This window comes from Melospiza melodia, chromosome 3 (assembly GCF_035770615.1).
Source record: "Melospiza melodia melodia isolate bMelMel2 chromosome 3, bMelMel2.pri, whole genome shotgun sequence".
Classification (NCBI taxonomy): Eukaryota; Metazoa; Chordata; class Aves; order Passeriformes; family Passerellidae; genus Melospiza; species Melospiza melodia.
Window position 1 is genome coordinate 137,636,140 of NC_086196.1, and position 25,856 is coordinate 137,661,995.

The 25,856-nt window shown below is 46.0% G+C and overlaps 2 protein-coding genes across 11 annotated transcripts in view; one reads left to right on the forward strand and one right to left on the reverse strand.

Moving 5' to 3' along the window:
* HMBOX1 (homeobox containing 1) overlaps window positions 1-4,592 on the reverse strand; it is a 125,321-nt gene extending 120,729 nt beyond the window's left edge. For 6 of the 10 annotated variants that reach the window (XM_063153193.1, XM_063153196.1, XM_063153191.1 and 3 more), the window contains exon 1: window positions 4,468-4,591. The gene's annotated coding sequence lies outside the window, so the exon portion shown is untranslated. Of the gene's footprint in view, window positions 1-3,023; window positions 3,100-4,311; window positions 4,368-4,467 lie in introns of those variants that run through there. The other 4 variants (XM_063153189.1, XM_063153190.1, XM_063153187.1 and 1 more) reach the window with 4 other exon arrangements.
* Window positions 4,593-5,007: 415 nt separating this feature from the next.
* Window positions 5,008-25,856, forward strand: part of INTS9 (integrator complex subunit 9) — a 61,629-nt gene continuing 40,780 nt past the window's right edge. Inside the window, exons 1-7 of the mRNA XM_063153197.1 lie at window positions 5,008-5,090; window positions 9,393-9,520; window positions 13,662-13,722; window positions 15,888-15,950; window positions 19,520-19,659; window positions 21,280-21,366; window positions 25,490-25,610. Coding sequence (XP_063009267.1) covers window positions 5,082-5,090; window positions 9,393-9,520; window positions 13,662-13,722; window positions 15,888-15,950; window positions 19,520-19,659; window positions 21,280-21,366; window positions 25,490-25,610 — 609 coding nt within the window. The 5' untranslated portion in view covers window positions 5,008-5,081. The remainder of the gene's footprint in view (window positions 5,091-9,392; window positions 9,521-13,661; window positions 13,723-15,887; window positions 15,951-19,519; window positions 19,660-21,279; window positions 21,367-25,489; window positions 25,611-25,856) is intronic.

The following is a 25,856-nucleotide window of genomic DNA, read 5'->3' on the forward strand; positions in this document are numbered from 1 at the left end:
CACATGACAGCCTCAAATACGTAAGAGCATTTTATCTGCCAACTTGCAATGAAGACCACAGAGTTAATAGTTTGCAACCTCCTTTCCCCCAGAAGATCTTCAGAGTTGAGTAATAAAATTCCTCACATGATTTCAATGAGAGGGTTCACTTGTCAGGGGCTGTTTGGAGATAGTATCATATGTCAGGGAGGTGCTGCTCAGATCAAGTTTTCCAACCTTGTGTTTTCAAGGCTTGACAGAAAATGAAAAAAAAAACAAACAAAAAAACCAAAAAAAAAACTTGAGGCGATAAAGTTTGAAACTGGAGAAAAGAGAAATAATCTCTAGATGTTATTTTCAAAATGTCAAAGCTAGCCAATTAATGAGGGGAGGAAGAAAAACTGATTAAAGCCCTGACAAACCCTTGAGATCACAGACTGATTGCGAGTTCTGCTGCAGACTCCCTGTAGGAACCTGGGCAAGCTGATCCTCTACACCTTTGTTTGCCACCTGCGAGACAGAAAATAGCATTTTCTTTTCATATCCTGTCATTCTTGCTTGTATTGTTCCCCAAATTAAAAGCATTTGTCAAAACACTTATCTTTAGCATTAACCCTGGGAACTGCATTCACAGCTACCACACACCCCGTTTGCATGACTGAGTGCTCAGATACAAACTCTTGGTACACTTTGCTACCCACCCATCCTAATTTAACAGGAGTCAGAAGGGAGTTTTAGTCAATATAGGAATGCTAAAATACAGTGTATTACTGATCTTACAAATAAAACCAGCTTTAGGGTTACGAGTTACACTGACCCCCCTCCTCAAAAAAAAAAAAATTCAAATTCTCCTCACTATGTCCTAAAAATCCTGCTGTAATCACAGTATCGGTCCCACTGCATTGATAACCCACAAGATCATATTATCAGCATAGGTATAATTAAAGCCCAATCCCATGAGGACACGTATGCTGAATCCAACCCCGCTCTGTTAAAATCAGCATAACATGAAATAAACTTCAGGGACTTTAGAATCAAAGCTGCATGAAGTTATCGATAGGAGGAACAAAGGCATCTCGTTTTTTGCAATAAGATTCTTAAACTGGCAGTATTTTGATTTCAAAATCTAAAACTTTGCAGATGAAAAAGATTTGCTACGAATGCCAATACTGTAGCCTGTCATTCTGTAATGTCCTTAAAAGCTCTGCACAGAAATCACTGTGAAGTACAGGTTGCTTTCCTTAGATTAAAATGTGCTGTTGTTTCCTAAAAGTTCATTTGTTTTTAACATATACAACCAAACACCTTCCCAGATCCCTTGGTATAAGGAACAGCACAGCTTCTTCCTTTCTCATGGTTCAGTTTCATTGAAACTCCCAATTCTCCACCCAAAGACCCAAATTTCACCCCTGCCCCACTGACACACAACACAAAAAGAGCAGTCCCAAAAGTTAACAACAGAACAGTTTTTGACAGTCATGCTTAACAAAAAAGCATTTTATTAAAAAGTAGATTGGTATTAAAAATGAATGTTAGAGCCCCACTCTTTTCCCAAATCCAGACAGCAATGAAAAAACACACCAAACACTCCCACGAACCTATGGATTATCACTATGAAGTAAACACTTTATAATAATTTAGTTTTCAAAACACTGCACAGCTATCAACTTTTAATACCCCTTTGTAAGGGACCACTAAGACCCACACTGAAACTGCCTTAAAAATGAGCTCCCTACAGCTGACAGCAGCCACAGATTTTATGGAATTATCAAAATCACAATGCTAGAGAGAGACACGTTGCCCAGAAAGGTCAATAAACCCAAGGAGTTGCTTGACACCGCTCAGTGAAGCAGTTCTAGAGAAAACCAGGCCTCATTCACACAGGATTTTCTCCCAGATTTCCTTACCCCTCCTTAAAAATCCTGCCGTTTCACCTAGGGTAGCATTCCTGTAACCCAGCTGGCAGCCTGCATACCACAATGTCGTCTAGACCTGCTCGGAACAGTGGGATGACACAGGAGGAAAAATGCTGATGCCTGTTCTGGTGCTTGTGCTGGTGCTAAGGGAACGAGGGGAGGAAGAACAGGCAGCACTGAGTGAAACACAAGTTCCTTGTTCCCAGCCTCCTGCCCAGGCTCCTCGGGTGATTCTGTCAACCAGACAGAAAAAGTTGTGGCCGTCGCAGGGCTAAAGAATAATCTTCACATAAGGGAAAAAGAACATTCCCAAATCCCAGTTTTCACGTGCAGAAACAAACCCTGCCCTTCCCCACACATGCAGATAACAAATGCATCCCTGCACAGACAACATTTTCCATCCCTTTCTTCCTTCTCCCCTCTCTCCATCTCAGAGATGTTTTCTTAGCAATTTGGAAGAGAAATGGTAAAAAGGGAGATGTAAAACACAGAAATAAATTAAGTTTGTTCTCTGCTGTTGATGGCACGATGGGAGGAAAAAAAAAAAGTTAGGAGTGATAAATCCATATATACCTACTCCAAACTACACCCCGCTTCCCAAGGGACACGGTATAATGGTAAATAAGTATAGATGCAGTTCCTACTAATGAGGCAGGGTACAGCAAGGCCAAAGAAAATGCAATCATCTCGGGGAAAAAAACTGCACAGGACTCCTCCTCTCCCATCCATGGAGGAAATCAAATGCCAGCTGCACCATCCCAGGAAGGAAGCAGAGCCTGTACCTGATGAGCCCTGCAGAAATGAGCGAGTCATATCACGGGACCCGAGCAGGCACTTCAGGCTTTCGCCAGCCCACAAAGCCTCTGCAGAGCACAATTCCTCGCTCCGGTATTTTACATGGCATCACTCATGCAAATTGTAGGGATATTTTTCCCCAGCGTTTTCTTTTTTTTTCCTTCCCTCCATCCCCACTAGTTTGAAGCAGGGAGATGTAGGTAGCGTCTCCCAGATCCGCGTTCCCTAGCCATCACTTTAACGCTTTCCTCCCTACAAAGTTTAAATCTCCCCAGTTTTTTGTTCATAAACGTTTTGTACTTAAAAGCCACCGAATCACGCTCCCAGTGTTACCTGAACAAACTGAGACAGACCCGACTCCACGAACATGCTTAAACCTTCATTTCCTCTTCCTTCTTCCTTCCCCACCCCCCAAAACAGCAATTTTTTTTTTTTTTTTGTCCCTAACACGAAAGAACTGGGGAAAAAACAGCACGTCCAACCGAGCCTTTTCCAGACCTATCGCAAAGAACAAAATGCTTCCGAAGAAGTGCTCTGCAAACATACCAAGAGACACTCCACCAACTAGGGGAAAAAAAAAGAAAAAAAAAAAGAAAAAAAAAAAAGGAAAAAAAAAAAAAAAAAAAAAAAAAGAAAGAAAGGAAAGAACCCATCAGACAAAACTGAGGTCGAGGAACTCGGCGGGGTCTGGCTCGGATGTGTATTCTGCACCTAAACACACTCGCATCTTGTTTTGTTTTAAGCCCGAAGCTGAGGCAAACACTCCAGCAGAACGTCCTGCCGCTTCCCCCGACCGCTCCTGCGGTCAAACCGCTCTGACCCAAACCCATCCCGGACACGGGACACGAAAGCATTCACCCACCTCTTCCCAAGAAGTACAAAACAAACAGGCGTCTGACACCCCACCCAAGTTCTCCTCGCACATTTTGGGAATGACTTCCCTCCGGGTCCTCCTCCTCCCCCACCCGTTCCCACGTTAAACTCTCCAGCACACCGACACCCTTCGGGGCTTTCACGCCTGTGCCCTCCCCGAAAACCTCCCGAAGCCCCGGGAGGTGCCAGAGAGATCTGAGAGCCGGAGGGGTTCGGGGCACCCTGAGCCCCGTTCCCCGACCTTCAGCGGCACAAAGCTCCCGAAAAGGAGCCCCCAGAGCCCTCGCACAGGATAGAGCTCCCCGGCAGAGCGAGGGGGCTCCGTGCCCGGCTCCATCCCCTCAGGTCGCAGCCTCCCTACTTCCCCCGCCGTGCCCGGGGGTCCCCGGGACAGGGAGCGCCGGGGTTCCCATCAGCCCACCCCAAAACTCCGCGGCGAGCAACACCCGAACACCCCAAACCGCAGCACCCACCCAGGCTGAGGGGGCTCCGCGGCCGCCACTCCGTGCCCCACACCCGGGAGATGGGAGGAATCAGAATAAATACACAAATGGCAGGAACAGCGAACCCCAAAGGTGCCCAGCCCTCCCGCTGCAGCTTCCCGGGGACAGCTTCCTCCTCTTCCTCCTCCTCCCCCGATCCGGGGCACCCGCGGAGCCCCCCAAAGCCGCGGCTCCAACTCTGCCGCCCGTGCTGAGGGGCTGCCCCTGCCCACCCTTGCCCGCCCCCGGCTGCCCCCCTCACGCACATCCCGCTCTCCGGCTCGGAGCGACTCCCGGCGGTGCTGGCGGAGGGGGGACCCCTTCCCGCTGCCCTCCCTCCCTCCAGCCCACCCACCCGCCCGCCCCCTCCCCTCGCCGCCGCCGCCGCCGCTCCCCCCCCCGTATCCCCCCTCGACACTCACCTCTGGGTGCTGCCGGCGCCTCCGCCTCACCATGGACCGGCGGGACTGGGGGGGTCCCCCCTCCCGCCCCCGCCCCAGATTGAGGGGAGATTAACGGGGGGCGCGGAGGGACGAGAACAATAGGGGGGAGGAAATCCCTCAGCCCCCCCACGCCCCCCGAGGACACAGCCCCCTCCCCGCCCGGCGCTCCTCCTGCCGCTCCCTCCTCCTCGCCCGCTCCCTCTCTTTTTTTGGGGGCTTTTTTTTTTTGGCTCAATCACACCAGACCGACTGTCTTTGTCTGTCTGACAAGCGCCATGTTGATATCAACATCCGAGCCCCCACCTGCTGCAGCTGTGAGACCCTGGGACTTGTAGTTCCCCCCTCCCCAGGGTGACGGGAAGACCCACGGCGCCGGGACTACAACTCCCAGCGTGCCGCTGGCGCGCGGAGCGCCAATGGGGCGGCGGGGCTGCGCTCGGGGCGGACTACAGCTCCCGGCACGCGTCGGGCGGCCATGACGTTATCTAGGGCGGAGGGGAGGCGGGACTACAACGCCCATGATGCCCCGGGGCGCGGCGGGGCGGGCAGGAAGGGGGGCAGGATTGTCCCGGTAAATAGAACCGGGGGACACGATGAAGCTGGTGAGTGCCCGGGGCGGGCGGCCATGAGGGCGGGGAGGGGGCTCGGCCTTCCCCCGGCGGCGGGAGCACTCCCGGGGTCGCCTCCGGGCTGCGCAGTCTCAGCCTCGCCGGGTGTGAGGGCAAACTGAGGCGCTGGAGGGGGGCCTGGGGGAAAAGAGGGGGCAGGAGATGCTGAGGGAGTTGGGGGGTGGGCTGAGCGATAAGGGGGTGTCTGAGGGATAAGGGGGTGATAGTGGGGCGGGGAGGGGCTGAGGGGTCGGCCCTGAGGTGTGGGGGAAGGCGGGGGTCGGCCCTGACCCGGGTTTGAGGTGTTGGATGGGATCAAATCTTAGTAGAATTCTGGAGGAGGAAGAGGAGAAAATGTTTCTCAGCTTCCTAGCCTTTAACGTGAGTCTGGCGTGGAGCTGTTCCCCTGCACGTGTGGCTTCTGCTGGACTGCAAGGAACGTGAATAAATGCCCGTGGTTTGTGATAAAGACGTTTCCTATCTGTAGTGTGATAATGCAGGGAGATGGTAACAACGAAAAAAAAACCAGCCTGGAACAGCTTTGCCAACCTTGCTTCTGTCAGGGCGTTTTGTTCTGATATTACAGTCTTCTGTCAGAAAGTACATGACCCATGATATTGGTCTCCTCTCTTGAGCTGTTTCACTTTCCTGGAGACCCTGGATTCAGGAGCTGCTTTGTTTTCCAGGTCAAATTTCAGTTTCCCACAATGTGCTACAGTTCTTGGTCTGGAGGTGAAAACCCAAGCAGTTTTCAACACACCTGAGCATAATATTTGATTTATTTAATCTGAAGTGACACCATTATTCAATTTAAGATTGTCTCTTGGTTTTGAGACTGAGCAGTGCGTTATAACAAAGCTTCATAGAAATAATTGTGCAGTTTTAACACTTAGAAAACTACTCTTTATGGAAGTGTGTACAATTAAGAGGCAGGTGATCAAGGAGCTTGATTCTGTTTAATCTTACCTTTGTGATAAGGATCTGTGCAGGGATGAATATTTCCAGTGGGACAACACTGCTAAGTCAAATACTTCTGGGTGTGATTTTAGAGGCTGATAGAATTCAGTGGGGAAAAGCAAACTGGAAAATCTTTAAATAAAGACCCCAGTGGAAATGCAGAGCTCTTTTAATGTTTAGAGTTAGGGACAGAGAGAAGGGAAATACAAACTGTCCTGTTTTTAAATTCAGGTACTAAGAATTATGAGATTCTTCACCTTATATTTCTCTGGAGATGTGTCTGAATTTGGGGTTGTAAGGAGAGGGGTCAGATGCTTTTTATTCTCTTTTCTCACAGATTTGGGTTGAATTTGGAAGAACGGGGTTGAGGTGAGGGACTAATGGAATGTTCCCTGTCCATGGCAGAGGGGTTGGGATAAGATGAGCTTCAAGGTCCCTTCCAACCCAAACCACTCTGAAATTCTGACTCCAGGTCTGCTTCAGAACCCAGTGAAAACCTCAGACTCCCACAAACTCAGATGTGCTTGGACTCAGGCAAGCCTCAGTGCTCACTTCCCCCCAGACTTTAAGCTGGCATGTGATACTAATACTGGAGGAATGCACTGCAGGATTTGTTGGCTTCCCTTGGAATTCCAAGCTCTGCCTTTAACCTGCACAACTCTGAATGGTTTGGAGCTGCAAGTCTGAGCCACCATCTCCCTGCCCTCCATGGAATGTGGGGAACCTGCCTCTCCCAGGCCCTGAGCATCTGGAATGAACCCCTCAGCTTGTGCCCCACTGCCAAACTTCCATCCAGTTTGCAAATCCTGCCAGGAGAGCTGTGGGCTGAGCATATTTATCCCTTTTGTGTGTTTTGTGTTATTTTTTATGTGACTTTTGGAGTTAGGAGATGAGGCACCTCTGTGTGTTGGCTGCACCAGCCTTTAGCCATAAGGGAATTAAGCTGGAAGCAAGCAAATCTTGGAATAAAAAACTTCATTTTAGTCCAGCCAGGAACATGAGTGAAAGCTCTGGATCTGTTTTAAACAGTAACAAGAATAAACTGTGTGGAAATGATCACATTTATAAAGTGTAGGGACACACATAGTGCAAACACTTCTATTCCTGCATTCCTAACCCAAAATTCTAACAGAGGTGCAGGCCCAGCAATGTCACCTGTGCCAACAGCTGGATAGAAAATACAGATTGTTCTTTTTTATTTTTCTGTCACTTTGTTTGAATCCAGTAGAAAGAATCCATTGACTCCCAGCAATCCATTTACCTCAACGTGACAGCCACAGAGAGAGATGATTTTAGCTGCTTTTAAAGAAGGAAAAAAGGAAGATTTTCCAGTTAGGTCATAGATGTCAGGGGTGTGATACCACTCATGATTACAGAAAAAGGCAAGAAAATATTTTACTGATAAAAGTGGTGATATTTCATTGCCTTTTTTAATTACCAGTAGTTTTAAAGCCACAAAAATAGAACTTATTTTTCCCTTCATTTCTTTCTATTTACTTCAATTTACAGCTTCATTTGTCAAAGTTCTGGTCTGGTGAGAACTTAATTTCACGTGAGAGTGTTACATTTGTGAATAAACCAAGTGAATTCCTCACTCCTTCACCAGCTTGACTTCACATATTTTTTTAAACTTTACTAAAAGAAAGACAAAATGTGCTGTAACCCCTTAATAATTAAGGCTTTGTGAATTTAAAACAAAACTCTCTGTGATATTTTAAATTTAATATTTGAGGCTTAGTCGGGTTTACTATTTAAATACAGTTTAAAGCAGGTTTTTGAGGAATGTATGTAAATAGATTTCTTGAGGGCTGTTAATCCAGACAGTTGCAGTCCTGTGTTAACATTATTGTGGGCAGAGGTAGAAAATGAAATTATTCATCTCCCTTTTTTTCCACTTGGTAGAGGGAAGTATAGAACACAAGCTTAAGGGATAAATGACTTAGAAAAAGACCGAGTCTGTTTTTAGTGCAGTGCGCGGCCAAACAAGTGAGATTTTTCATCTCCATTGACAAAAACTGGAATTTAAAAGCTCCAATTTGAGCACCTGAGCGTGGCTGCGCTGCCAGATCCCACACTGGGGAGAGCGGAGACGCAAAATTCCCTTCCCGCAGGGGTGGCCGCGCTCTGCTCGGACCTTTGTCTCTAATCCCACGTTTTAAACCCGACCTTTGTGTTGTGCTGTCCCTCGAAGCTCCCGCGCCTGGTGAAATGTTTGTCACTGCGGACAGGAGGTGGCTGCATCTCAGTGATGCTCAGGTGCCCCCTGCATCACCTGCTCGCCGCCTCATTAAGCCTGCAAAGCCTTTGGGATTTGGATACACAAACGCTTCCATTCAGGTGGGGCTGCGCAGTCGCTCCCGCTTCCTGTTTGTGTTTAGCGAGACAAAGAGCAGGTGAGAACTCGCCCCACAGCTGCTGCCCCTGTGCAGGGGGTGTTGGGGCTGGTTTTCTTACCGAAATAAAAATCTGTTCCTGCAGGGCTTCTCTGCCTCCCTGTCCACCTCGAGTCGTTTTCAAATTTTCTAGTTTGGCTAGGAGGACTGAGTTTGAAAGAAGTTGATTTCCTGGGTTTTGGGGAAAATAGGTGATTGCAAGAAAAAACAAATATTCTGCATGTGTCCCAAACCAGAGAAAAAGCTTTTGCACTCAACCCTTGGGATCAGAAAAACTGTCTGAAGAAAATCTGCTCCTTAATACCCTGACATGGGGAAATCTCAGTGAACACACAGAGCTGAGGGACACAGATTGATGGGAAATCATGTTTTATTTTGGTGTGTAAGGAACTGTGTTTAAAAACAAGGGGGGGAAAAGACCTCCACGATCGAGTCCAAGCTGTGACTGACCCCACCTTGTCACTGAGTGCCACCTCCAGTCATTCCTTGGACACCTCCAGGGATGGGGACTCCAAACCTCTCTGGGCAGCCCCTCCCACTGCCTGTCCCCCCTTTCCATGAAGAAATTCCTCCTGATGTCCAACCTGAACCTGCCCTGGCACAATTTGATGCTGTTCCCTCTCCTCCTGTCCCTGTTCCCTGGGAGCAGAGCCTGACCCCCCTGGCTGTCCCCTCCTGTCAGGAGTTGTGCAGAGCCACAAGGTTCCCCTGAGCCTCCTTTTCTCCAGGCTGAGCCCCTTCCCAGCTCCCTCAGCCCCTCCTGGTGCTCCAGCCCCTTCCCCAGCTCTGTTCCCTTCCCTGGACACGCTCCAGCCCCTCAATGTCCTTGCAGTGAGGGGCCCAGAGCTGACACAGGATTCAAGGTGTGGCTTCACCAGTGCCCAGCACGCAGGAAAGGGTCATGTTCTGAATGGTTCTGAGTGACTCCTCCTCATTCTTCTTCCAGTACTGCCTGTCAGGACATCCCACCTTGCCATGCAACGTGCTCAAGTTCAAATCCACCACCATCATGCTGGACTGTGGGCTGGATATGACGTCCACCCTCAACTTCCTCCCCCTGCCTCTGGTCCAGAGGTGAGTTCTGTGGCCTGTCAGCACTTAGTCTGCGTCTTCTTGGGTTGCTGTTGGGGTGCTGTGCCTGAAATGGTGTATTGGAAGGAAGGAGGGGATGGGTACAAATGAACAGCATCATCTGATATCATAAATAGACTTTGTTCACTTAAAAATTCTCTTTATCAAAATAACGTCCTTTGGCTCGGTGGACGGAAGACATTTTATGGATTTATTGATTGGTTTTTCTGGATAATTTATTCTAAGCTTCAGTAAAGTATTGCTGCAACTGCTCAGCACAAGTGAGGTCACATATCTGTCATCTTTCTGGCTTCTTCATGCAAGATGAGATAAATGGGGAGCTGAGATGGAGCCCAGCAAGTCCTGTTTAACCACCACCTTCTCAGGCTGTTCTTCAGAGCACAGACTAATGCAAAGAAAAATAGCACTTAGCAGCCCTTGTTAGTTGCCTGCATGGCATAATTGTTGCCTTTTTAAAGTTAAATAAATAAAAGGGCAGTGCAGCTGGGCATGGGATTGGAACAGCAGAGAAAGAAAAATAAGAGTCTAGAACAGAATCCTGAGATCTCCTTTCTATGCCCTGCTGCAAAGTTGTGTTTCCCCAGGTTTTTAGACTAATTTGGGTAGTAAGTTAGGTTGGCATGTTTTGTGTAAATGGAATAAATGACAAAAACTAGCAGTTGGAAAGGTGGGAATGAGTCACTCTCAGTGATGGGGAGGAGTAGGAGTTTTCTCAAAAGCCATTTGGTAACTTTGATCCACAAGGAAATAAGTGAGGAACATTCTGGGTTCAGGGAAGGCTTGATTGAGAGGGGGAAAATACAATTGGAAAAGGGAGTTTCCTAAGTCACCTAGTGAGGTTCAAGCACTTTGTCCAGCACTTCCTATGATTTGTTATTTTTTGGAAAGCAGAGGAAAGGAATAGACAATGTGGGCATTGTTCTGCAAGAACCTGGAGTTCAGGATCTGCTGTAGAGAGGCAACAGATGCCCTCAGAGGGATCAGTGTGAAAGCCAATTTTTGTCCCATTCCATGGTGTAGCTGCTGACTGCACCAACTGGTGCAGTAATAAATTTTGAAAATTTGGGAAATCCAGGTACAAACAGAATTGCCTTGCATTTGCTTTCTCCCACCCCACCCCCCCCAAAAAAAAAAAGGAAATTGAGAGAGGAAGTAGCAAAATGAGGTGATTGAACAAAGGCTTAAGAGGTTCTTTAAAGCAGCAGGAATCAGCTTTCCCCTGGGATGTGGCAGCTTTGTGTGCTGATAGCAGACCCTGGGAATGAACAGCCAAATTGCAGGTCACAACCTGGAATTCCCCAAGCCCCTCCAGAATGTCGGCACTAAAATGACTCAAACTCAATAAGAGAGGATGTCAGGTTTGACCCCTGATGGCCCAGTGGAATCAGAGCAAACATTTGGATTTAAATCCAATCAATCTTGTCGGTGAGGTGACTGAACACCCCTCAGAGCAAGGATTGGCCTGAGCACATGGACTTGGGCAGGTAATTGATCTCCTCTGCAAACCAGGTGTCCTGCAGAGAGCTGTGGAAATAAGTCAGAAATGTGAGGGGGAATGTGGCTGCCCCTGCAAAGTCCTTATCTCTGTAGTACTCATAGTTGTACCATTTGAGATTAGGAGTCCATTACCATGATGTCCAAACACCTCAGAAATTCAAATGTGTGTTACCAACATAACATGGGGGACAGAGAGCTGACATTGTCATCAGATGCAGGTAAGGTGACAGGAAGGACTGAGGGGTTTGAACACAGATCTGGTGTCCTGTCCAGCTGCATCCTCTCAGAACCAGATGTGCTGATTGGAGATGGATGAGTGAGACCTTAACCTGAGAGCAGCCGTGCTTCTGTCTGCTGTCTTTAGCCAGAGATTCCAGCAGGATCCATGAACCCCTTGGATTCTGCAAATCTCAGTATGTGATCTGCTCAAATGTGTGATATTACAGAGGATCTTTGCTACACAGCTCACTCCTGTGTCCTACCTGGCATGGGACCCTCCTTGAGCAAATATTTTGAGAGCCTGTGCTCTAATCTATAAGAGAGGAAAGTGCTGCAGTGTTTGTGGCATTAAAAGGACTGGGCATTTTTCAGAGTTCTTTGCTCCTCAAAGAAATGCCAGTGCAAAGGCATTTAATTCCCCCTTGCCCTGGAAATGGCATTCCCTGTTCTCACCAGCCCATGGAGCACGTGCTGAGCACCTGCAGCTGCCCAGCTTTTTGTGCTCCTGTACTTCAAAGGAGGTTTGTCAACTGGAGTTTTCTCCCCTGCACCAAAGTCAAATGCAAAACGGTAAAATGAACATGTGGGAAGCTCTTAACCTTCCCTGTCTAGCCATGACACACTTGCTCACATTATTTATGGGACAGTTCCAGCTAGTTTGGATTAATCAATCACTCTATTACAATGTCACAACGATGGCAGGAGGAGCTGTGTTGCTTCTTGGCTCCAAGGTAAAGAGTCCTTTCTGTCCTGTGTTGCTTGTTCTGCTTTCAGCCACACACAAGACACACCTGCTCATTTTGCCTCCCCTGACTCTTCACTCCTTAGTGGATGCCAGTTTAGTACAAGTTTAGTGCTCTTCCATCATGAATAAAGGAAACTTTTGCTAGGTTAAATTATGGGGAGTAGGACAAAAAAGTGAAGTTTATTCTGCTCTGCCTTGTGCTGCTGAAAGCACAGATGGACCCAGGGATTTGCAAGGCACAAGGCCCTGACCTGACCTTGTGCTGGTGTTGGGACATTGGACTGCAGCCCTCCAGGTGGCCCTTCCACAGAATTGTTGCATATCAGAGTGGTTTGTTCTTGCTTTTTCCATAACTCTTTTAGACTCACTGCACCAATTGTACTCAGCCCCCCCAGTCTCCCAATTACTGCTCCTCAGTTGTGCTTTTGAACAATCCACTGGGCAGCACATTTAGTCACTTCATCTTTTCTGCCATCAGACTTCTTCAGCCTTGCTCTTTATCCTCAGAAGGGAATTGCCCTTCTGGCACAGCTCCTCCATGACAGATCCTTCTGCTCTCACCTCTTACCTTCTGTCTTCATTCCTTGACTCATGGATTTCCCCTTTTGCCTTCCTTGTGACTTACTGGGGTGTCAGAATTTGTTCTTTTATATTGCTGTTAGTCTGAACACAGCATTCCTTCGAGCCCTTGAATCACTTCCTATTTTCAAGATGTTGAATTTGAAAGTGCTTTTAGGATATAAACATGCCTGTCTGCAGAGCTTAGTGCACAGCACTTGCAAAGTGCATTGCAACCGGGTTCTGTGTCCCAATCTGAAGTTGCTGCAGGGTTTGGTTTCAGGTGGGTTCAATTCTCTTGTTTACTCAAGAGTTGTTTTTATTTGTGTAAATGAACTTCAGTCTGGGCAGAGAGTGTGTTTAGAGCTAAGTTGTAGGCTCATACAAAAATCAGATGTCACTGTGAAATAGAAATAAGTCTCTCAGTTATGGTAGCAAGAAATGCTGCAGCCATTACTGCTGTAAACTCAGAATTACAATGTCTACCTTTAAATTCCTTTGTTAGCATTTGAAACAATGAAAAAAGGGGCTCAGCAAAGCCTCCTTGCCCCTGTGTCCTGTGCAGCTGTTGGTGTGGGTCTTCAGGGTGGCACCCAGGCACAAAACCATGGTTTATGTGGATATAAAATCCCAACCTGTGTCTATAAATGACTCAGTCCAGAGCATCAGTCTTTCCCTGCCACTGCTGATGGGAATATTTGTCTGTTGTCCTCTGTCCCAGAACAGTTTTATGGTGCTTTTGTGTTGTTTCGAGCACAGAGTTTGTTGCTGCCCTAACTTGTGTTTATTCTTCCACTTTCACCACAGGGAACTCAGCAGCACTGAGCCTTTTAAAAATCCTCACCATAAATGACTAAAAACTCCCTGTGTGCCTTGTCCTCTGATTTATTTTTACTTATAAGTGTCATAATCATGATTTGTAAAAGTCATTTTGGTGAACACTTAACCACAGTGAAACTGTCTGTCTGTTTTATTGGGCCTGTTACTTCCCTGAGACAGGAATGGTGTTCTCTGCCTGTATGACACCAAGTAGAAGGACTGTGCTTAGCCGCTGATAATAATTCAGTTCATATTGAAATAATTTTTCTTTCTTTCTTTCCACAGCCCCAGGCTGTCCAAACTTCCTGGCTGGGTTTTGAAAGATGGAAGCATGTTTCTGGACAAGGTACAGGAGTGATGCTTGGAATTTTCTTGCCATGCAGAAAGCCACCTGACAGGTTGAGAGCTGGTGCTGCAGGAGCTGACTCATCCCAAAGGTTTCTCTGTGTACCTCCAGCAGCCAGGATGTCCTTGCAGAGCAGAGAACGTTTTGAAACAAAATGCTAATGGCAACTCTCAGGCTTCAGAGGTAGCCTAGATTATAAAAAAATCTGCTTAAAATGCAGAAGTCGTCAGTGTGAATATTTTTGTATTTCATGAAGCTCCATAAATAATAGTGCTTCGCCTTCTTAGAGTGCCTTTTATTCCACAGTCTCACTTTTCTGACACTGAGGCTTCAGAGCATGCCTATAAATGAGGTTGGTTTCATACTTTTTTCAGGCAGAACTATGGGAAAGGCAATGGTTTGCCTATGGGAGGTCTCTCAGAGAGGAAAAGCATGGCTTTGGCCTCTGAAATCAACATGTGTTCTGCTGCTGGACATAGCAGGGAGGATATTATCTCCAGCCTCCTGATTCTAAGACACAGAACTTCCTCAGCAACATGAGAGACACAGAATTGCTCTTTTTTCCCCCCCTTCTTTTCATTGCATCAGTTTTGGAGGCAGAATTTATCTGAGGCTTCAACCAAAACTTGGCACTGCAGCGGGCAGCTTGATCTGCCATAAGGGAACAATGAGCACAAAAAATATGTCAGATGTTAGTAAAATAGGCAGATACATTTCAAATGTGGGCAGCAATAGGTACCAGTGGAGAAAATGCTTAATAGACTGTTCTCTGACTATGGGAACATTAAAGCAAACAGTGATAATAGTTGCTTTTGTAGGGGACTTTGAGGTGGACAAAATGGATTGATCTGATTTTTCCAGACAAGGGAGCTGAAGATCATAGATTAAAGACCCGATTTTTCTTCTCATTGGAGACAAAAGAAACTGTGCAGGCAGCATTTCTGTTGGTAAAATAGTAACAGCTCTATTCAGAGCACTTGCTAACTGGCAGTTGCAGGGCTGCAGAGACTCAGGGGCAGAAATGGAGTTGCTCAGTTTGAATTCCCTGGAATTTGTGTCTCCTGAACCCCAGCTTTGGTGTCAGAGCTCTGGGCTCCAAAGAATGGACAGATTGTCACTCTAGTTTTATTTGGAATATATTTAAATTTCTGGGATGCTGCTGCTGCAGTGTGTGCTCAGGAAAAACCTCCAAACTCAGACAATGGCCATGGAAATCATGTTAAAAATTCAAAGGCAGCTCTCTTAACTTCACCTTGACCACTGTAAGTGCCTGGAATGGTAAATTCTTTGACCCATGCTGGAAAAAGCCAAGGGAAGGAGTCAAAGGGGGGTGTTTTATCATGTGGGGTGGACATTCCTGTTACAGCACTCAGTTTTAAAACTTCAGTCCTGGAGAGGCATTGAAATGTGCTGTGATCTACTTTTAATCATTTGAACTCCCTTGAGATGAGGTTAGGAGACTTCTGCCACTAGATGTAATTGCTCATTCGTTATTAGTTGGCAGGTGCACTGTAATTATTAAGAATTGGATTCAGTCTTTAATTCTGTCACTCTGTAGCTGGCTGAGCCCACTTGCTGTGGGACAGGAGAGAAGGCAGGGTGGGTGGTAGGGAGCCTGTGAGTTGTGCTATGAGTAGAGTTGAGAATGTTTTTGTTCCACCCTGAAGAATGTGACTTCTCATGTGACAAAAGTTTTTGATGTCAGCCTTAAAAAAGAGGAAGAAAATAGGGGCTAGAGTTTAACAAAATGTGCCATGTGGAAATTAGATCCCCAAAAATTGTGCCATCAAATACTCTGAGATAGGTTTTATAAATTGTATTTAGGTTCTAGTAAGACAGAAGAGGTTGGATGTTATTTGGAACCAACTCCAAACTTCCCTTCCTGGTCATTACAAGGGCTCTTTCTTCACCTCCCAGAGTGCTCTGTCTGTCCTTCCCAAGGGGGATTTGATCCCTTCAGGTACCAAGCAGCCTCATCTGCCATGAAAGCAATTTCAGCAGATCTGCCTGCACCAAATCATGTCTAGAAGGGGAATAAATGTCCTGGAGTAATGGGCTGGAAATTACCTGTGATAAAGAAAGTATCTGGAAAATCCAAAATGTGTTGCCTTGGATAACACTGTGTTGCATTTTTGTGTCTCCTCTGTTGGTGTGGTTTTTTGCAGGAGCTGAAGGAGTGTTCTGGTCATGTGTTTGTAGACTCTGTGCCTGAGTTCTGCTTGCCAGAGGTGAGTTTGTCCAAACCCTTACTGAAAAATCTGACTCCATTCAATCACATGGGAGAAACCTGTGAAATTATTATTACCAGGTTCCTGCTAATTTATTAATACTCAGTAAATAACACTGCTAAAACTCTGTGTTGTTAAGGTGCTTTCAAGTTCTATGACACTGGAAAAAGGATGGAAACAACCCTTTTGGAGACATGGAAGGTCTCCTCAAACAAATAATCTGACACAAGAAGAAGACTGAACTGTCCCTTTTTGTAGCTTTTTAAAGGCAGCCAGACTGAGCTGGGCTGACTGACAGGATCCATGTGCTGATCTAGATGAGGGCAGGGCATGAAGGTGAGGAAAGCAGCTTGTCTCTAACCACAGATGCAGGACATCCCTGGGGAGCCAGCTGTGGTTAGGCCAGGTTGGATTCTGCTGGCTGCTCTTCTGCCAGCAGCACTTTAAAGTTAAAAACTTTTACAGCCTCTTTGAGGGAAGAGCTGGGTCTTCATATGCACATGCAAGTGGCTGCTCAAGTTGGTTTTTACTGGAATTTCTGGATTAAGAAAAAGCAACCAAGACCATTGAAGATGTTTGGATTACCTGGAATCACCCAGTGGATGTGGGGAGTGCTGTAGGAGAAATAAAGACATAAAAAGCTGAGCAGAGAGAGGTGGGGATAAATAATGGAGAGCAGCATGGGAATAGTGTCCCTTTCCTCAGTGTGTTCAGGGGGCAGAATTTTTTTTTTTCCTTTCTGCCTGACCTTGTAGAAAACACAAAACACAAAATAAAACCTTGCAGGAAGCCCAAAACACTCCTGGAAGGTTGCTGTCAGCCTGCTGAGGTTCTGGCAATATTGTTCCCATGTGTGGATCCCATGGCACTCACTTCTGGCATCACTCTTGTCATCTTGATTCTTCCCAACAAGTTGGCAGCTCTGGAACTGGCTTTGGCAAGTGGTTCCAACAGATTACAACTATTCCAACCCAGCTGGAATTGTCATAATCCAATCAAACTAAAAAAGACCAGCCCAAAACCCTAATAATTCTGGGGTTTTGTGAATTCTGGGTTCTTCTTCTTTTGTGAAGCTGAGGGATGTGGGAAGCATCTGTGTCTGTAGAACGTGCCATTATGGCCCAGATGTGGGAAGGACAGGGTTTATGTGCTGGATTCTCTTTGGAATTATTATCTGCTGGGGTTTAGGATGCTTCAGCCAGACTTTCTGGTTACTTTGGGCTGGAAAATACCACATGTGTAGATCTGAATATGACAGACAGGGAGTCACTGCTTCATCTTACTCCTGTTACCACTGCATGAAGCTGCTTCCCAGCAGCCCATCCTACAACCAGAACATGACAACCAACTGCACATCACCATTGCAGGAACTTTAAAATTGGCCTCTCAGATGTTTCCCAAAATTCCCAGCAGATGCCACATGTCCTCCATGAACCCTGGGAAGAGATCTGCTGTGACACCCAGCTCACACCTTGAGCTCCCGTCTGCAGGAGCTTCAGGAGTCGTGGCCAGCTGCAAACAGAGCGGAAATGTTGCAGCTGTTTGACAACACAGGATAAGAGAGGGAGCTTGTGTGAAAGAGGCTTTTACTTGATCTCCTTCCATGCCACTTCTTTTGAAGAAACTTGTCTGCAGCAGCAGTTAGCCAGAGAATCTCTGTATCCCTTCCAGAGCACCATTGCCAGAGCAAGCCAAGATTTGGGTCTAATCCAGCAGCCACAAGGTGAGATGAGGCTGTCTCAGCAGCTGAGTACTCTCACACATGGCAGAGTGCAGGGTGCAGCCCTCTCTTTGCTTGGCACCTTTCTGCTCTCTCACTTCACATGCAAGAAACATTTTTAAGCCTCTTCAGCTCAAAGGCACTTTAGTGAAATCGCTGCAAGCCCCAGGGAAGATTTCACTTTGTTTTGGTTTTGACACCCTTTTCATGGTATCAATAAATGCTTCTAGGGTGCTGAGATGGGGCATGCTTGAGGTTGGAAAGTGCTGCTGTGCATCCCCCTGATGGCTCTCCTGGGCTGGGATTCAGCTCAGGGCTGGAGCCCCTCTGCTCTGGAGCCAGGCTGAGAGCTGGGGGTGTTCCCCTGGAGAAGAGAAGGATCCAGGGAGAGCTCAGAGCCCCTTCAGAGCCTAAAGGGAGAGCTGGAGAGGGACTTGGGACAAGGCATGGAGGGACAGGACACAGGGAATGGCTTCCCACTGCCAGAGGGCAGGGATAGAGGGGAATTTGGGAAGGAACTGTTGGTTGTAAGGGTGGTGAGGCCCTGGCACAGGGTGCCCTGAGAGAAGCTGTGGCTGCCCCTGGATCCCTGGGAGTGTCCAAGGCCAGGCTGGATGAGGCTTGGAGCACCCTGGGATAGTGGAAGGGTGGAACAGGTTGGTCTTTAAGGGTTCCCAACCTGGGTGGAACAGGTTGGTCTTTAAAGAATTTCCCACCCAAACCAGTCCAGAATCTGATCCTGTACAGTCTGGACACAGCTGAAATCTGTGCAAACCAAGGTGTGGACAATCCAAGCTTTGGCAGGAGCAGACATCAGCAGATGCTTTCATACCTTCCAGGGATGTGTTCCTGCCTGGAAGCCCAGGAAGATAAAAGGTTTCCCTGTCATGGAGCTGAGGGTGATGTTTCACCTCCTGTTCTCAGCTCAGAGATCATTGCTGATCATGGATTGAAACCATGAGTGCTTAGGAGGAGTTAAGCAGCTTGTCACCAGAGCACTGTGTCAGCCCTCTGCAAAGCAGAGTGACCTACTTTCTTGCCTTTTTTATTCAAATTGCTGGACCAAGCCTTGTAATCAGATAATATGTGCTTGATGAGTGTTGAATTCCATTAGCTGCTCTATAATAACTGAGTTAGAGGTCAGTAATCTTGTGAATTTCTGACTTGACACCATTTGTGTTATAGCATTACCAGTAAATATTTCTAATTAAAATTCTTTTAACAATGTGTGAAATCTTCTTTCACTCTCAGAACTCTTGTCTAAACTGTCACATCAAAACTAATTGAGCCCACCCATCCATTTTGTTGTATCCTGTGAATGGGCTTCATCTCCTGCTGTAGAAAATGTGAATGAGAAAGATGCCAAACATTTACTTTAGGAAAATATGAGGATTATTTTTAAGCAAATGAATAAATACAATATTCATTCATCTCTTTCTTGGGGTACAGTATGATGTACTGCATTAAAAAAAAAACAAAAAAAAAAAAGAAACACCCTAAATCACTGATGGAGAAATTTTGGTGTCCCTTCCTAAGGAGGTGCATGCATCAATTATTTGATAAAAATAAATCATGGATCTCATAACTGCAGCCATTTCATCACCTGGAAGACAGAAAAACCCAGGACATGGTTTCCTTTCCAGGCTGGAGAATGGAATAATTTTAGGGAGCTTTTAAAATAATTCTTGTTAATTTAAAGGCAACATTAATCTTTGCCACAGCTGAGGGATGCTTTTACAAACCAGTTACATTCCTGCAATAAAGTTTAAAAAAAGAGGAGAAGTTTTTCTGCCATTTATTAGACTGCCTGAAAGGGTTACAAGTTGCTTATCTCTGCTCTTGTTTTCAGACAGAACTGCTTGACCTCTCCACCGTGGATGTGATCTTGATCTCCAACTATCACTGCATGATGGCCCTGCCCTACATCACAGAGTACACAGGATTCACTGGAACAGTTTATGCCACCGAGCCCACTGTTCAAATTGGCAGGTAAAAAACCCCTTCAGATTCTCTGCTCCTCTTTCATCACTGCTGAGGAGAAGGTGCAAAGGACAATGTGGGAGAGGAGTGGTGTCTAATGTTCCAAAGAGGCTTTCAGGCAGGAGCTGAACACCAGCCAAGCCCTTAGTGCTGTAAATGTGTTAACTCCATGTTTCCCAACCTCTGGAAGCATCAGCATTTCCAGCAGGTGCTTTGTGTCGAGTCCAGGCCACAGATGTGGGACAGTGGAATTTGAGTGGGCTGAGACACCTCAGTAATTGCCACATAGGCAACTTCAGACCTTCAAAAACCGTGGATCAAAGAGCTCTCCTGCTCTTCTCTGTTCCCCTTCACCAAAAGGAGACTTCCCAATCAGAAAACTGCACTTGTTCCCCACAGAAGCTGTGGCTGCTCCATCCCTGGAAGTGTCCAAGACCAGGCTGGACAGGACTTAGAGCAACCAGGTCTAGTGGAATCTGTCCCTGCCCGTGGCAGGTGTTGGAACTAAATGATCCTCAAGGTCCCTTCCAACCCAAACCATTCTAGGATTTTATGATTCCATATAATCACACCTTCCTCCCCTCCACAGAAAGGAATTCAGGCTGACATCATCTCAAATGACAGCTGAGCTGTGTGAGCTCTGAACTCCAGAGAGAAGCACTGAGAGAAATGGCAGAAATAGGAGACTGAGGTAGAAAAGGATACAACAGTGCAGTCAGAACCAGAACAGTCATCAAACCTGCCAGTTTATTTTTACAAAATTGTCTTGTTGATTGGATGGGTCAACACCAAATGCTGCAGGTGAGGCCTAACTGGAACTGAGCTCTGTTCCTCTCTCCTGCAGGGCTGCTACATTCAGTAATTAGGAGCCAGATTAGGCCCTCCTATCTGGACTACTCTGTAAGCACTTTAGGGCAGGAATCTTTGTCCACTGAAGGTCCTGTGCAAACTTCCCATGCCAGAGTAATTCCCCCATTGTGTGAAAGCAAACAGAAACTGAAGGCCCTTGTAGGTGAAAGGAATTGTGTAAATAGGAAGGAGTAGTAAACCTCTGGTTTTACTGCCCCAGAGCTGGAGATAACAAGCACAGCCTTGTGGGAGAGTGCACTGGTGTGGTTCTCCCCACCCCAAGTCATTCCAGATACTGTCCCTGTGCTCCAAACTTCAAGGGAAAGCCTGCACACAATCACAAATGCTGTTTAGTTTTGGGCAGGGAAATCTGCAGTGACTATTTCTAAGGCTTGACACCTTTTCCTGTCTCAAATCTGCGTTGGCAGATGAGCAGAGCTCACTCTGACAGCATGCTTGGTTTCCCTAAGTAACAGACAGGCAGCAGCTGAGGAGGTTTTGTTGTGTGTTTTGTCTCATTACTTATCACAAGCAGTCAGTAATGAAGAAATTATCTTGCACTTTCCAAATAGCCCATAACCCAGTGGGCCAGATCCTCCTCTGTTGCAAGCAGATGGAATTGGAAACACTCCTTGGATAAACAGGGCCAGTGCTGGTCATGGCCTCTGTGGGAAGAACCCCTCAGAGTGTTACAATTTCTGTGGTATTTTGGAAAGATTTGGGCCAAAGTTCTCTCCTGTGTGAGAGGAGGCAGCGCTAATTTAGGTTTGATTTTTTCAGGCTCCTGATGGAAGAGCTGGTGAATTCCATTGAACGCGTGCCAAAGGCTCAGTCTGCCTCCATGTGGAAGAACAAGGAGGTGCAGAGGTAAGGAAGGAGTCCCAGGGAAGGTGATTGTGCCAAAGCACCGAAGTTTGGGAGTCACTGTGAGGATGGCTCTGCTCCCACCACTTGAGATTTGCTGCTGTGACTCCTTGGGTCGATTATTTCTTTAATCATTTCTGCACGTTGTTGGTTTTCCAACCTCACAAATTTGTTTCTTGGAGAAAGACTTGGAAAGAGCAAAGCTTCCCCTGATCTCCCCTCACACAGTTCAGCTCCATGATGGTAGATAAAACCATCAGATTTTGGTAGTAACATCATAAAAAATTATTGAAATGAGGAAGGTATTTAAATTTAATGATACTGCATTGGAATAATTTAAATTTAAATGATATTTACATTTATGTTTGCTGACATACTAAGAAAGTCAAGACCCAGCTGTTGGAGGTCACTGGTGTTACCTTTCTTCCCATCTTTACACCTGAACAGCAGAGGTGGGATTTTTGGCTCTACAAAGCTTAAAACCAAATTAAAATCTGAATAAAAAAGCTTATTTTGCAGCACCATGTCCATTATTCCAGCTATACATCAGAACAAAATGCTCAAAGTTATGAAAGCCTATGGAATCTAAAAATTATCCATACAGTTTAATAATTGTAGCTGATGCTTTCTTGGGAATAAAAACAGTTTCAGGTGCACAGCTTGTTCCTTGGAGGAGACAGTTTTGTTTTTAGCACATTTTAAAGATAGGATTGGTTGATTAAAAAGTTATTTTTAAAAGCTGCTTTGTGCATTTTAAATTGATCTCCCTTTTTATACTCCTAAATTTTAAGATGGCTTGATTTAGAAGTTTCCTAAAAGTGAATTATTTTTTACATTAGAAAAGTAGCCTTGATATTTCCCAGTATCACAGAGCAAAAATTAAAAATTCAAATTACCATGGTTTTAGCTGTATATTGTGTTCCCCTCCTGAATTTAGGAGCAGTCTTTACACCCTAACTCTCACTCTTCTGAAGAACACAAGCAGATATCAAGTTGGATGTAAAGCAAAACCAAATACACTGAAGTTCAGCAGGATTTTTAGAATAGTGGGGTTTATTTTTTAAATTTTGGGGTCCACTGGCCTGCCCAGAGCCACTGCTGACACTCCCAGTGTGTGGGGAGAGAGGACTGGAGCCATTATTCCTGTCACAGCAGGCATGTTTTGTATGCATGGTTTAAAGGAGAATCATATATCTTGCAGCTCATATAATGTCACTTTCCTGGTGGTCGTATTTTAGGGAAAGTGCTGCCTGGCACTTTGCATGCTGCTGATTATTCCAGAGGAGAACACAGAGAGGGAATTTTTGTTCTGATTCAGCTGCTGTAGAAGACTGGAGCCTTTTTTTCCTTGAAGTGCTATTTAAAATACATGTTCCTCTCTGCTGTTGCTGGGCATGTCCTCCAAAATTCATAGTTCCATTTTAAAGGGGTAGCAGCGAGGTGGGAGCTATAAACATCAGTTTAATAACATAAATTTGTGTATTATTAACTCTGCTGGTCTGAACCAATGTTGTCTTTGAGCTGGAACAAGGGGACAAATGTGACCTCCCTCTCCACCTCTGCCCCACCTGTGCCCTGAGTTTCCCCCTTCACCTCTGTGTGCATCTGTAAAACAGCTCCCATCCAGCACAGAGGGCACCCGGGGACTTTAATTAATGTTTGCAAAGTGTTTTGAGATGCCTGGTGACAAGTGTCACGCAGGCGTGAATGGAACTGATTATTAGAGCAAAACATCAACTGATCCCCAAATTAGCACCTGGCTAATGGCACATGCAGCCTTGGACTGACATCCGTTACTTAGGAAAATGTGATCTTGATGAATTGGGATTTTTTTTTCCTACTTGGCTGTTGCTAGAACAGAATACTTATTACTTCTGAGTCTAATTTTTCAGGCTGATCAATCCCCATTACTGCTTTACAGTTCAGCTAGTTCTCCTCCAAACAGTTAGTATAAAACACAAAGTATTATCATCTTCATTAGATAAAGCACTGGAGCATTTTAAATGCAAATACTGTATAAAATATAATAAGTTCATTATAGTGGTTTACATTTTTCCATTATCAGATCCAGTCTGAACTAATTGCTTAGCCTGTTTTATTGCCACTGGCTTTTATTTCAAGTGAGCAGTCTCGTGGAAGCTCTGGAGATGTCAGCCAGGATATCTTTCACACTGAGTGGGATTCAGGGGCTAAAGAGGAAGTTTGCCTTGTGAAAAGCACTTTTCTTGTTGATTTCTTGATTTCTTTTTTGATGGTTTCCCATATCTTTTAAAAGTGTTTGAAACAGGCTGTTTCCTGAGGCTGAGCAGGGCAGAGAGAGGCCGTGGCCTGATGTAGTTTGGTGCTGCCATCCTCCTCTCCCTTCAAACAATTCTGGGATTTTACATCATACATTAAATGCCGCCCTTTGCATTGACCAGGAGGGGCTGTCTCCATGCAGATCCCAGGGAAAAATACAAATCCCTGAGTTTTTAAAGGGTGAATTTTGTATCCTCAACCATGTGGATTCACGGTACCTTCCCGTTTATGGCAGTCCCAGAGCTGCCCTCACACATCTGGCTGTTGTGAGGTGATCTCTAACAGGATGTTGCCATGGTGGCAGTAGATTTACTCCAGACCACAAAACATGCTCTGGTAACTCTGTAGGGATTTTAGAAGTGAGATGACAGACTGAATGCACCTGAGGGACCAGCACCTCGTTGTCACTCAGCTTCATGAAGCCACTGGAGACTGGTGCCCCTGGTCTCTGCCAGGGATCAGAGTATTTTCAGTGTAGCCACAGTCAAGGCTAAGAGAAACTTCCTTCAGTCACCAAGGACAATTCCCCACTTTCTCCATTACCTGGAGAAACATTTTCCTCTTCCCAGAAGCGAAGCTCCTGAAAGCCTCCAACACTAAATGCTTCTTATGGTAGGTTAAAGGCTTTTACAGGCAATTTGCTTCAGTGCAGTGTACACAACTCTCCACATTGTGTCTCCTTTTGTTGCTTACGACTTCCCAAAAAAGACCTTGAAGGCTTTGTTTGTTTCCTGAAGCACAGGGTGCTTTCAGCCAGCATGTGCTGGAATTGCAGTTATCGTTCTGGACCTGTGCTGTGGTCTTGGCAAGAGCTGTCCTTAATCCTTTCTTCAGTATCTTAAATTATGGAGGAGTTCACTGACCTAGTAGATATAACAATAAATTAAATTCCTTTAAACAAATTGATCAAAGAAACTTGACCAATTTCCATAAATCTTTGGAAATTGGTTTGAATTAGCCTTTGATTTAGCATTGGTTTAATACACAAAAAAAAAATCGTATTCTTCTTATGCATTTGGCAGCTGTTCTGCTTCCTGCCTCAGTTCATGTTGCTGAGGAAGATTTATTTCCCAGAAGTTAGCCATCCCTCTTCCAGCCTGTGACATTATAGTTCACTTCTTCCCTTGACAACGCCGGCCAGCTGACTTGCAGTGTCCGTGAGGAGCAGAATGGATGGATCTCACTTTGGTGTAAAACATCTTAAATACTTCCGTGGAGGGGATTTCAAAGAGCTCTGCAGTGTCAGCTCGTGTGTCCCTGCCAGGGCACTCAGGAGGGAAGTGGGGTTGAAGGCAGGGAAGCTGAGCTGAGCTGCAGGGACATGTGCTCTTGGAAGAGACCAGTGGCAGAAATCAGGGCAGGGCCATCCCTGCTCATGGTCTGGTAGCTGTACTTTAATCACCAGATTGTTTCAGATTATTAGGGAATTTTTCAGATTATTATGATATAAAAAATGATATTATTATGATATAAAAAATGGACACTGATCTGAGATCCTAGTGCTGGAGGTGCATTTCTTGTTGACATCTCAAATCAGCCAGCACTTTTCATCAGGGATGAAAATACCCCAAGAGTCGCGGTAACACCTTGATCACAGCTATTTCTTTGATGCAAGGGCTGGACAGAACATCAACAAAGAGAGCTGGAGAGCAGTCCTCAGGGTGAGGGAAATGTGGCTTTGCTCCTCACTTTGAAGCACCAGGCACACTGAAAATAAAAATTTAAAAGGGTAAAATGAAAGATGTGGAGAGTGTAAATGGTTGTAGAAGCTGGTCCAGCACCAGCTGTTGTTCTGGATCCCCCCAGAACCTCCCACTGGTGTTCACAGGTTGCTGCCAGCCCCGCTGAAGGATGCAGTGGAGGTGTCCATGTGGAGGAAGTGCTACACCATGCCTGAGGTGAACGCAGCCCTCAGCAAGATCCAGCTGGTGGGCTACTCCCAGAAAATCGTGAGTACCTGGACAGCTGCCCTCAGGGCAACACCAAAACTCCTCAGGGCAACACCAACAATTGTTCCCCAGCTTTTCCCCTCTAAATCCTGTGTTGGTTGGATCTAGTTACCCTGGCACAGGCAAGCAAGACAGGATTACACAGACTGCCCCTCAGTCTGCCTCCCAGGAAGGGCTCTTGTTTGGTGAAATCAGGGAATATCCATTTGTTTCTTCTCTTCCTTGGGGAGGCCAACTTTAAGGCGG